This window comes from Ranitomeya imitator, chromosome 1 (assembly GCF_032444005.1).
Source record: "Ranitomeya imitator isolate aRanImi1 chromosome 1, aRanImi1.pri, whole genome shotgun sequence".
NCBI classification, from domain to species: Eukaryota; Metazoa; Chordata; class Amphibia; order Anura; family Dendrobatidae; genus Ranitomeya; species Ranitomeya imitator.
The window spans coordinates 771,963,231-771,975,453 of NC_091282.1; the positions used below are offsets into that span (position 1 = coordinate 771,963,231).

At 46.3% G+C, this 12,223-nt stretch overlaps 1 protein-coding gene across 1 annotated transcript in view; it reads left to right on the forward strand.

Annotated features, from left to right (window-relative positions):
• TMED8 (transmembrane p24 trafficking protein family member 8) overlaps positions 1–12,223 on the forward strand; it is a 57,897-nt gene that overhangs the window by 43,105 nt on the left and 2,569 nt on the right. The window contains exons 2-3 of the mRNA XM_069735768.1: positions 11,005–11,104; positions 11,173–11,854. Of these exons, the coding sequence (XP_069591869.1) occupies positions 11,005–11,104; positions 11,173–11,854 (782 nt within the window). The remainder of the gene's footprint in view (positions 1–11,004; positions 11,105–11,172; positions 11,855–12,223) is intronic.

Below are 12,223 nucleotides of genomic sequence, written 5' to 3' on the forward strand. Positions count from 1 at the left end.
CGTGCCGTTAGTTCGGCACGGTGGGTCTTTTTGACCCCTTTGCGTGGTTTTTTGCTTTAGGGTTTTTTGTAGACTGCAAAGTTCTCTTTGCTATCCTCGCTCTATCTAGAATATCGGGCCTCACTTTGCTGAATCTATTTCATCCCTACGTTTTGTCTTTTCATCTTGCTAACAGTCATTATATGTGGGGGGCTGCCTTTTCCTTTGGGGTATTTCTCTGAGGCAAGTCAGGCTTGTATTTCTATCTTCAGGCTAGTCAGTTCATCAGGCTGTGCCGAGTTGCATAGGTAGTGTCAGGCGCAATCCACAGCTGCCTTTAGTTGTGTTTAGGATAGGTTCAGGTATTGCGGTCTACAGAGATTCCACGTCTCAGAGCTCGTTCTATTGTTTTTGGGTTATTGTCAGATCACTGTATGTGCTCTGATTACTGCACACTGTGTTACTGGATTGCCTTCATAACAAGTATCAACGTAGATGTCATAATGGTTGCCATGGCGACGATGATGTCATAAAGGTTGCCTCGACCAATCAGCGACGGGCACAGTCTGCCGCGAATTCTGGAATCATCATTGTCCATATACTACGGGGACATGCATATCCTAGAATGCCCGATGCGTTAGAATCGGGCCACAATCTAGTATATGTGTATATATATATATATATATATATATATATATATATATATATATATATATATATATATATATATATATATATATATATATATATATATATATATATGATTGTGGCCCGATTTTAATGCATCGGGTATTCTAGAATATGCATGTCCCCGTAGTATATGGACAATAATGATTCCAGAATTCGCGGCAGACTGTGCCCGTCGCTGATTGATTAAGGCAATCTTTATGACATCATAGTCGCCATGGCAACCATTATGACATCTACGTCGATACTGTGCCGTTGCTGAATCAGAAATGTGGGATTTCTACGTCCTTTATGACATCATCGTCGCTGTGCCCGTTGCTGATTGGTCGAGGCCTGGCGGCCTCGACCAATCAGACGCGGGATATCTACATCCTTTATGACATCATCGTCGCTGTGCCCGTCGCTGATTGGTCGAGGCCTGTCGGCCTCGACCAATCACAGACGCGGGATTTCCAGGACAGACAGACAGAAAGACAGACAGACGGAAAAACCAATCAGCAACGGGCCTGGCGGCCTCGACCAATCAGAGACGCGGGATATCTACATCCTTTATGACATCATAAAGGATGTGCCCGTCGCTGATTGGTCGAGGCCTGGCGGCCTCGACCAATCAGAGACGCGGGATTTCCAGGACAGACAGACAGAAAGACAGACGGAAAAACCCTTAGACAATTATATACAGTGGGGCAAAAAAGTATTTAGTCAGTCAGCAATAGTGCAAGTTCCACCACTTAAAAAGATGAGAGGCGTCTGTAATTTACATCATAGGTAGACCTCAACTATGGGAGACAAACTGAGAAAAAAAAATCCAGAAAATCACATTGTCTGTTTTTTTAACATTTTATTTGCATATTATGGTGGAAAATAAGTATTTGGTCAGAAACAAACAATCAAGATTTCTGGCTCTCACAGACCTGTAACTTCTTCTTTAAGAGTCTCCTCTTTCCTCCACTCATTACCTGTAGTAATGGCACCTGTTTAAACTTGTTATCAGTATAAAAAGACACCTGTGCACACCCTCAAACAGTCTGACTCCAAACTCCACTATGGTGAAGACCAAAGAGCTGTCAAAGGACGCCAGAAACAAAATTGTAGCCCTGCACCAGGCTGGGAAGACTGAATCTGCAATAGCCAACCAGCTTGGAGTGAAGAAATCAACAGTGGGAGCAATAATTAAAAAATGGAAGACATACAAGACCACTGATAATCTCCCTCGATCTGGGGCTCCACGCAAAATCCCACCCCGTGGGGTCAGAATGATCACAAGAACGGTGAGCAAAAATCCCAGAACCACGCGGGGGGACCTAGTGAATGAACTGCAGAGAGCTGGGACCAATGTAACAAGGCCTACCATAAGTAACACACTACGCCACCATGGACTCAGATCCTGCAGTGCCAGACGTGTCCCACTGCTTAAGCCAGTACATGTCCGGGCCCGTCTGAAGTTTGCTAGAGAGCATTTGGATGATCCAGAGGAGTTTTGGGAGAATGTCCTATGGTCTGATGAAACCAAACTGGAACTGTTTGGTAGAAACACAACTTGTCGTGTTTGGAGGAAAAAGAATACTGAGTTGCATCCATCAAACACCATACCTACTGTAAAGCATGGTGGTGGAAACATCATGCTTTGGGGCTGTTTCTCTGCAAAGGGGCCAGGACGACTGATCCGGGTACATGAAAGAATGAATGGGGCCATGTATCGTGAGATTTTGAGTGCAAACCTCCTTCCATCAGCAAGGGCATTGAAGATGAAACGTGGCTGGGTCTTTCAACATGACAATGATCCAAAGCACACCGCCAGGGCAACGAAGGAGTGGCTTCGTAAGAAGCATTTCAAGGTCCTGGAGTGGCCTAGCCAGTCTCCAGATCTCAACCCTATAGAAAACCTTTGGAGGGAGTTGAAAGTCCGTGTTGCCAAGCGAAAAGCCAAAAACATCACTGCTCTAGAGGAGATCTGCATGGAGGAATGGGCCAACATACCAACAACAGTGTGTGGCAACCTTGTGAAGACTTACAGAAAACGTTTGACCTCTGTCATTGCCAACAAAGGATATATTACAAAGTATTGAGATGAAATTTTGTTTCTGACCAAATACTTATTTTCCACCATAATATGCAAATAAAATGTTAAAAAAACAGACAATGTGATTTTCTGGATTTTTTTTTCTCAGTTTGTCTCCCATAGTTGAGGTCTACCTATGATGTAAATTACAGACGCCTCTCATCTTTTTAAGTGGTGGAACTTGCACTATTGCTGACTGACTAAATACTTTTTTGCCCCACTGTATATAGATATATATAATTCAAGATTCAAAGAAGCTTTATTGGCAGCACCAAATACACATCAGTTTTGCCAAAGCAAGTGTATAAAGGCAATAGGGATAGGGACTGTGGGGATGATGGGTAGGAGCTGTAGGGAAGGTGGATGGGGGCAGATCCATTGTGGGGGCTATAGTCCATGGCATCATAGTTCTCTTTCTCGCAGTCTATGACATTCGCTCACATACCGCGCTGCTATCTCCACTGCTCTCTCTTCTTCTCCCAGCAGGATATATGTTTTCTCTTCCTCCTTCATGGTGATGAAGTCTGGGAAGAGATGTGAGAGTCTCCTGAAGTGAGTGTCCCTCACTGCTGAGTATTTGGAGCAGTGTATCAGGAAGTGGGTTTCGTCCTCTATGGCCTCCTGGTCACAGTGTTGGCACAGTCTTTCCTCCCTGGGCTTGTAGGTCTGCCTGTGTCGGCCACATTCGATGGCCAGACTGTGGGCACTGAGTCTATATCGGCTCAGGATCTTGCGATCTCTGGGGTCCGGGAGTTTCTCCAGATATGGGGCCAGTCTGTAGTCTCTCTGTAGACTCCGGTACATGATCAGTTTCTGTGAGCTGATGATATCATTCTTCCAGTCACTGACATACCTCTCCTGGCCTTCGTCTGCCATCTTCCTGATTCCGGCTTTTGTCAGGTTGTTGTGATTGGTGTTCTGGTCCGGTTGGTTTTGGCTGGGCTGTTCCAAGGGTTCTAGTTTTTCTGTTTCACCTACATGTATCAGGGCTTTATGGTGATGGGAGCTTGGATTGCTCCTATGCAGGTGAGCCCGGAATGACAGCGCCCTCTTTAGAACTGTTAGGTGTAGAGGGAATCAGCCCAGCTCAGCCCGGCAAGCACTGTTGGAGGTGCTCCGATGGACCTGGAGAAGGTGCTTGCAGAATTCCAGGTGGAATATTTCTGTTGGACTGGAATCCCACTTTAACCAGTCTGGGTAGGTGTGAGGACCCCAGACTTCGCTGCCATACAGGAGGATTGGGGCGATGATGGAGTCGAAGATTTTTAGCCAGACCCTCACTGGTGGCTTCAGATGGTAGAGTTTCCTTCGGATGGCATAGAAGGTTTTGCAGGCCTTGTCTTTCAGTGTCTCTATGGCTTGATTGAAGCTCCCTGACCGGTGAATCTCTAGGCCCAGGTAGGTATATTTGTCCGTTCCTGTGAGGTCGCAGTTGTTGAGGACAAACGATGGGTGCTGGTCTGATCTTCTCTTTCTCCTCTGGAACACCATGGTGTTGGTTTTCTTTAGGTTGACCGATAGAGCGCAGGTGGAGCTGAATTTCTCCAGGATTTTCAGGTTGTCCTGGAGGCCTTTCTCGGTTGGTGACAGCAGCAGCAGGTCATCTGCAAACAGCAGGAATTTCACCTGAGCGTCGTGGAGCGTGAGACCTGGTGCTGAGGAGGATTCCAGGGTGGTAGCCAGCTCGTTGATGTAGATGTTGAAGAGCGTTGGACTTAGGCTGCAGCCTTGTCTGACTCCGCGGCTCTGCTGGAAATAAGCCGTTCTTCTGCCGTTCACACTCACGCTGTAGCGGTTCTCGGTGTAGGAGCTTTTGATGACATCGTAGGTCTTTCCTCCTATTCCACTCTCCAGCAGTTTCAGGAATAAGCCCGGGTGCCACACTGAATCAAAGGCCTTTTTAAAGTCCACTAAGCAGGTGTATATCTTCCCATTCTTTGTATTGTAGACGTGTCTCTGAATGAGGCTGTGCAGAGTATAGATGTGGTAAGTGGTGCGGTGGTTCGGCATGAACCTTGCTTGGCTCTTGCTGAGGACGTTGTGCTCGGTGAGGAAGGTGAGGATCCTCTTGTTCAGGATACTGTTGAACAGTTTTCCCAGGTTGCTGCTGACACATATGCCTCTGTAGTTGGCTGGGTCATACCTGTCCCCACTCTTGTGGATGGGTGTGATGAGGCCTTGGTTCCAGGTACGAGGGAAGTAGCCGGCACTCAGCACAATATTGAAGAGTTTAACCATTGCAGCCTGTATTTCTGGTGGGCTGTACTTTAGCATTTCTGGTAGGATTCCATCCAGGCCACCGGCTTTTCTACCTCTTATGGAGGAGAGTCTCTCGGCTACTTCCTGTAGTGTTATAGGTGTATCCACCAGGTTTTGGAAGTTTTTGATTTTTTCCTCCATTGCTTTTAGTTTCGCCATTATGTTTTCCTGTTCTTGGCTTAGTCCTTCCTTTGGAATGTCTTTATAGAGATCTCTGAAGTATTGGAGCCAGAGGTTGCCATTTTGGATATGGGTGTTGTTTTTCTTGTCTTTGGTGCCCATGTGGTTCCATAGTTCCCAGAAGGAGTTGTCTTGGAGGGCGTCTTGGAGTGGTTAAGCTTGGTAGAGATGTAACTCTGCTTCTTCCTCCTGAGGATGGCTTTGTACTGCTTTTGTATGGAGTCATAGGCTTCCCTCAGACCCAGGTGGTTGGGGTCTCTGTGTTTCTTGTTGGAGGCTGTTCTCAGGGTCTTCCGTACAGCTTTACATTCTCTGTCAAACCAGCCATTGTCCTGTGTTTCTTTTGGTCTCTTGTAGTCGACTTTTTTAAGGTCGGACAGTCTGGCCATTGCGTAGAATATATTGTTGAGGTCCTTTGCGGCTTGGCTCACTCCCTCTGGGTTTGGCATGTACTCGAGGTTGTAGAAGTGGTGGAGCATCCGCTGTATTTCAGGTCTGCTGGAAGCTTCTTTATACTTTAGTGCCGACATTTTGGACCATTTACAGGATGGAGGCCGGGTGAAGAGGCCGCTCTGCTGTGGCTTCTGAGTGGATGGTTTCTCTGTAGATTTCATGTACAGAAGAAGTTGGCTGTGGTCTGACAGGTGCGTTTGTGGGGTGACTATGAAGGCGCTGACATCTGCCAGGTTCAGATCTGTAATGGCGTAATCTACTACACTCCTCCCTACATGGGAGTTTAGTGTATACCTTCCTAAGGAGTCACCTTTGCTTCGTCCATTAAGGATATGAAGTCCTAAACTTCTACATACGTTCAGGAGCTTTCTGCCACTTTTGTTGACTGTACTGTCATAGCTGTTTCTCTCAGTGTGTACAGGGTCTTGGCCGTCATTCTCTGCTCCAAGTATGTAGATGTTTCCATCCGTTGTCAGGAAGTCTCTCTCTCTCCCTGTTCTTGCATTGAGGTCTCCAAAGATGAGAACTTTGCACAGGGCCTGATAATGGGCGGCTTCTCTTTGTAAGATCTCGAAGCAGTCTGGATTGAAGTAGGGGGACTCTGGCGGTGGTATATAGGTGGCACAGAGGTGGACATCAGACTGACAGGTGAGGATGGAGCTGCTGATTCTGATCCATATGTGGCTGCCTCCTTTCTTCACCGGTTTGATGTACTGGTGGAGCTCCTCTTTATACCAGATCACTACTCCTCCTGAGCCCCAGCCCTGTTTGATGTTTTTATTTTTCTGGGCATGGACCGAGAATTCCTTGTATCCAATAGGCACCAGGGATTCGTTTTCGGCTCTGGTCCATGTTTCCAGGAGGATCTGAATGTCTATATTTTTCAGTCTTTGTATAAAATCAGGGTCCTTTGTTTTAGATCCAAAGGTTGAGGCGTTGAGACCCTGGATATTCCAGCTGCTGATTGTAAGTTCTTCTGTGTATTTTGTGTGTATATACCTTGTAATGAGTATGGCTGTGTGGGACAAATTGGATTTCTGACAGTTTTATAGAAGTGCTTGCTTCCATCCAGTCACATTATTATTCTGCACAGCTCCTTGAGCAGGTTCTTTATCTCATCCCTATCTCTGCTCTGCATGTGTCTGTGCTGGCTCGGTGGTCCCCTCCGTGGAGGTCTCCACCTCTGATGGTCTGACACTGGGTGAAGAGCTTTGTTTCCAGCTTCAGGAGGTAGCATTGGGGTTTTCTGCTTTTTCGTTCTTGGGGGTCTTTCAGTGTGATTATGGCCACTGTTGAATCCAGGCCCGGGGTCTCTGTTTAGCACGATGTCCTTCAGCTCTTTGGCCAGGAGGCTGACCCCTTGTTTATTGAGATGTTTATTATCGTGCAGGTGACTTTTGTTTATGGAGAAGTGTTGTGCCAGGGTCACGTTTGGCTCAGTCTTGATCTTTTCAGTCAGTTCTGTATTGATGGCTTGGGTGGTTTGCCTGGATATGTCCTTTCTTGGGAGCAGCGATGACAGAATGATTTTACTGTCTGGGAATTTTAGTTTTGCCATCTTTGCCAGTTTGATCAGTTGTTCTGCGATCTGCTGGTCTGGCAGATTGTTTGTACCCGTGTGTATAATAATGTGCTTTCGGTTGGTAAACCGTGGTTTACTGATGATGACCTCTGTCACCTGTTCAATATTTGCACAGCGGATTGTACGGACCTGTTTTCCTGAGAATAGCCGCTGTGTATTTAGGTACTTCCCATTTGAGTCCATTATTAGGACAATATCGGGACTTTGTGATGTCTTGGGTGGGCTACGGTGCTGCTGACGGGGGTCTGTGATGCTGGCTTTGCTGGTGGCTGGTTCTCTTCTCTCTTCCATCTCTCTGGTTTCAGGATTTGAGTCCATTATTAGGACAATATCAGGACTTTGCGATGTCTTGGGTGGGCTACGGTGCTGCTGACGGGGGTCTGTGGTGCTGGCTTTGCTGGTGGCTGGTTTTCTTCTCTCTTCCATCTCTCTGGTTTCAGGATCAGTCATATTTTTGGTTATTATTTTAATGCTGTTTGGTGTCTCTACATTCTGTTCAGTGGTAGCCATGTTGTCTGCCCTCTGGCTTGTTTCCATTGCCCCCTGCTGGTTCAGATGTCCAGGGCTACGGGGCTTTTAATTCTGTAATCTCCTTTCTGAGGAGAGAGAGAGAAAAAAAAATTGGAACAGCACAATGCTCACCGGTGGGTGCCTGGCCTCCTGGGTAGAATGGTCCACTCATCTACCCACATGTATACACAAATAAGCAAGAGAAGGCAGCAAAAAGGCTTGAAAAAGGCTCAGTGTGAGCCGAAACGTCGCACAGAGATGTGGGTTGAATAAATGTCACATTTTTTCACCTTTAAAAGGACTTGGAGTGCTGCCTTCTCTTGCTTATTTGTATATATGTATATATATATATATATATATATATATATATATATACATATATATATATATTATATTACATTACACACACCCCAGTCACTATAATATATACATTCCCCCCACCCTCCCCATATTATAGTGACGGGGGAGGGTATCTGTACGTATGTGTATATATACTGTATAGTATAGTGACCGGGGGGGGGGGGTTATATAGTGACTGGAGGTGTATATACAGGTGCTTCTCACAAAATTAGAATATCATGAAGATAAAGATTATCATTATTATTATCATCAAAATGTTAATTTACTTCAGTTCTTCAATACAAAAGTGAAAGTCATATATAGAGTCATTGCAAACAGAGTAATCTATTTCAAGTGTTTATTTCTGCTAATGTTGATGATTATGGCTTACAGCCAATGAAAACCTTGAAATGTATGGTCAGTAGGCCAACATTTCGGATTATAAAATCATTTTTCAAGCTGGTGTTATAAAGTATTCTAATTTACTGAGATATTGACTTTTGGGTTTTCATTGGCTGTAAGCCATAATCATCAACATTAACAGAAATAAACGTGTGAAAAAGATCACTCTGTTAGTAATAACTATATAATATACGAGTTTCACTTTTTATATTGAAGAACTGAAATAAACTAACTTTTTGAGGATATTCTAATTTTATGAGAAGCACCTGTATATTATAGCATCCAGAGGGGGGATACATATTTATATTACAGTGACTGGGGAGGGGGGGGGGGGGGGAGTTGTATATACAGTATATTGACTGGGTGGGGCTGTCTAGTTGTATATATATTATAGTGACTGGGGGTGTATATACATAGTATAGTGACTGGGGGTTGTATGTATATATATACAATGCCTACAAGTAGTATTCAACCCCCTGCAGATTTAGCAGGTTTAATAAGATGCAAATAAGTTAGAGCCTTCAAACTTCAAACAAGAGCAGGATTTATTAACAGATGCATAAATCTTACAAACCAAAAAGTTTTGTTGCTCAGTTAAATTTTTACAAATTTTAAACATAAAAGTGTGGGTCAATTATTATTCAACCCCTAGGTTTAATATTTTGTGGAATAACCTTTGTTTGCAATTACAGCTAATAATCGTCTTTTATAAGACCTGATCAGGCCGGCACAGGTCTCTGGAGTTATCTTGGCCCACTCCTCCATGCAGATCTTCTCCAAGTTATCTAGGTTCTTTGTGTGTCTCATGTGGACTTTAATCTTGAGCTCCTTCCACAAGTTTTCAATTGGGTTAAGGTCAGGAGACTGACTAGGCCACTGCAACACCTTGATTTTTTGCCTCTTGAACCAGGCCTTGGTTTTCTTGGCTGTGTGCTTTGGGTCGTTGTCTTGTTGGAAGATGAAATGACGACCCATCTTAAGATCCTTGATGGAGGAGCGGAGGTTCTTGGACAAAATCTCCAGGTAGGCCGTGCTATCCATCTTCCCATGGATGCGGACCAGATGGCCAGGCCCCTTAGCTGAGAAACAGCCCCACAGCATGATGCTGCCACCACCATGCTTGACTGTAGGGAAGGTATTCTTGGGGTCGTATGCAGTGCCATCCAGTCTCCAAACGTCACGTGTGTGGTTGGCACCAAAGATCTCGATCTTGGTCTCATCAGACCAGAGAACCTTGTACCAGTCAGTCTCAGAATCCTCCAAGTGATCATGAGCAAACTGTAGACGAGCCTTGACATGACGCTTTGAAAGTAAAGGTACCTTACGGGCTCGTCTGGAACGGAGACCATTGCGGTGGAGTACGTTACTTATGGTATTGACTGAAACCAATGTCCCCACTGCCATGAGATCTTCCCGGAGCTCTTTCCTTGTTGTCCTTGGGTTAGCCTTGACTCTTCGGACAAGCCTGGCCTCGGCACGGGAGGAAACATTAAAAGGCTGTCCAGGCCGTGGAAGGCTAACAGTAGTTCCATAAGCCTTCCACTTCTGGATGATGCTCCCAACAGTGGAGACAGGTAGGCCCAACTCCTTGGAAAGGGTTTTGTACCCCTTGCCAGCCTTGTGACCCTCCACGATCTTGTCTCTGATGGCCTTGGAATGCTCCTTTGTCTTTCCCATGTTGACCATGTATGAGTGCTGTTCACAAGTTTGGGGAGGGTCTTAAATAGTCAGAAAAGGCTGGAAAAAGAGATAATTAATCCAAACATGTGAAGCTTATTGTTCTTTGTGCCTGAACTACTTCTTAATACTTTAGGGGAACCAAACAGAATTATGGTGGGTTGAGGGGTTGAATAATAAATGACCCTCTGAAAAGACTTTTCACAATTTAAAAAAAAAAATAAACAAAGAAATAACATTCTTTTTTGCTGCAGTGCATTTCACACTTCCAGGCTGATCTACAGTCCAAATGTCACAATGCCAAGTTAATTCCAAATGTGTAAACCTGCTAATCCTGCAGGGGGTAATGCCGGGGGGGTAAATAAATACATCCTAGGGGGCGCTTCTGGTGTTGGGGGTGCAGGTAGGTCGCCCCCCTCCCCTTCCTTAGTTTATTCCTTATTTTATATTTGCTATTCAAAGTTATTCAAATCCTCCTCATCCTCGGGACGTTTCCTCCTCCAGCTGCGGCTCCCGACTGTAGACTCAAACAGCAGCTGCTGCAGTGCCTGTGAGGGGGCCACTGTGGTGTCGCACTACCTGTAGGGACCCCGCTGGGTCTGATGGCTTCTCATGCACTTGGGTGCGTGAAGCCATCTGCAGCCTCATCGTTACTGGGGATGGGGAGGTGTAAGTCTCATCCTCTCCTGGGCAGTCTGAGAACAAAGCTCCTTATTTATAGGACACAGTGCAGTGTGCAAGACTTACATCATGTGCAATGTGGCCCCCAGGGGCCCTGCTCTCTCCGACTGTAACCTATTACATAACTGCCGGGAGCAGGGGCAGGATGAGGTCCACTGCCGCTCACCACCGCCATCATGTTTTCTTCTTGCAGGAGATGGAGTCACATTGAAAAATAGGAATCTGAATGAAACTGAGCCATTATTGCCGACCCTACAGCAAGCGACCCCGCTGGTATCTACCCAGGCAGAAAGGTGGGTGCCCTTCGCCTAACACGCACTGCTGTGCACTGTGAAGGGGTTAATCTCTCTATCTTTTTCAGTTCACAGTGTGAAAATGTCAAAACCTCAAGACCACCAGAGCAACCAGGGGAGGGAGAGGGTGCTGCTAGCACAGAAAGCCCCAAAGATGAGCCAGGGGATGCCATCACAACCAGTGCAGTACATACTGCAACCACAACTAGTGCAGGAAGCACTGCCACCGGTGCCACCTTGACTAGTGCAGGACACGATGCCACCACGACTAGTACAGGACACGATGCCACCACGACTAGTACAGGACACGATGCCACCACGACTAGTGCAGGACACGATGCCACCACGACTAGTGCAGGACACGATGCCACCACAACTAATACAGGACACTATGCCACCACGACTAGTACAGGACACGATGCCTCCACGACTAGTACAGGACACGATGCCACCACGACTAGTACAGGACACGATGCCACCACGACTAGTGCAGGACACGATGCCACCACGACTAGTGCAGGACACGATGCCACCACAACTAGTACAGGACACGATGCCACCACAAATAGTGCAGGACACGATGCCACCACGACTAGTGCAGGACACGATGCCACCACGACTAGTACAGGACACAATGCCACCACAAATAGTGCAGGACACGATGCCACCATGACCAACCAAACTCTGGTTACAACTAAAACTACAACAAGGATGTCAACTGCAGAACTCACAAAAACCGCCCTTGACAAGGTGAGTGACTCTCTGCTGCTGGGGGACCTCACGCTGGGCACACGGAGGGGTTCTCCACGGTTAATTCCTGTGGAACCTCAGGTATTGTCTTCAGTCCATAGATGCCACTTTTCAAGGAGGTCTGGGCCCTGTAAAAGTGCAGAGGGTGGGCAGCCAATTGGTAACGGCAGCTGATAAAGTAACACAGAGTGGTCCCTGCAGCTGCATGTGGAGGGGGCACAGACCTCCAGACTCACATGGGTGGGGTTGTTCTTCTGTGAGACACTGGGGTTGAGTAATGCCACAGTGTGGGCGTGGCTATAGTCTGCAGGGGTGTGGCTGTACTTGTGGACCCCACTTGCAAAGACCTCATGCTGTTGGTTGTGCTGC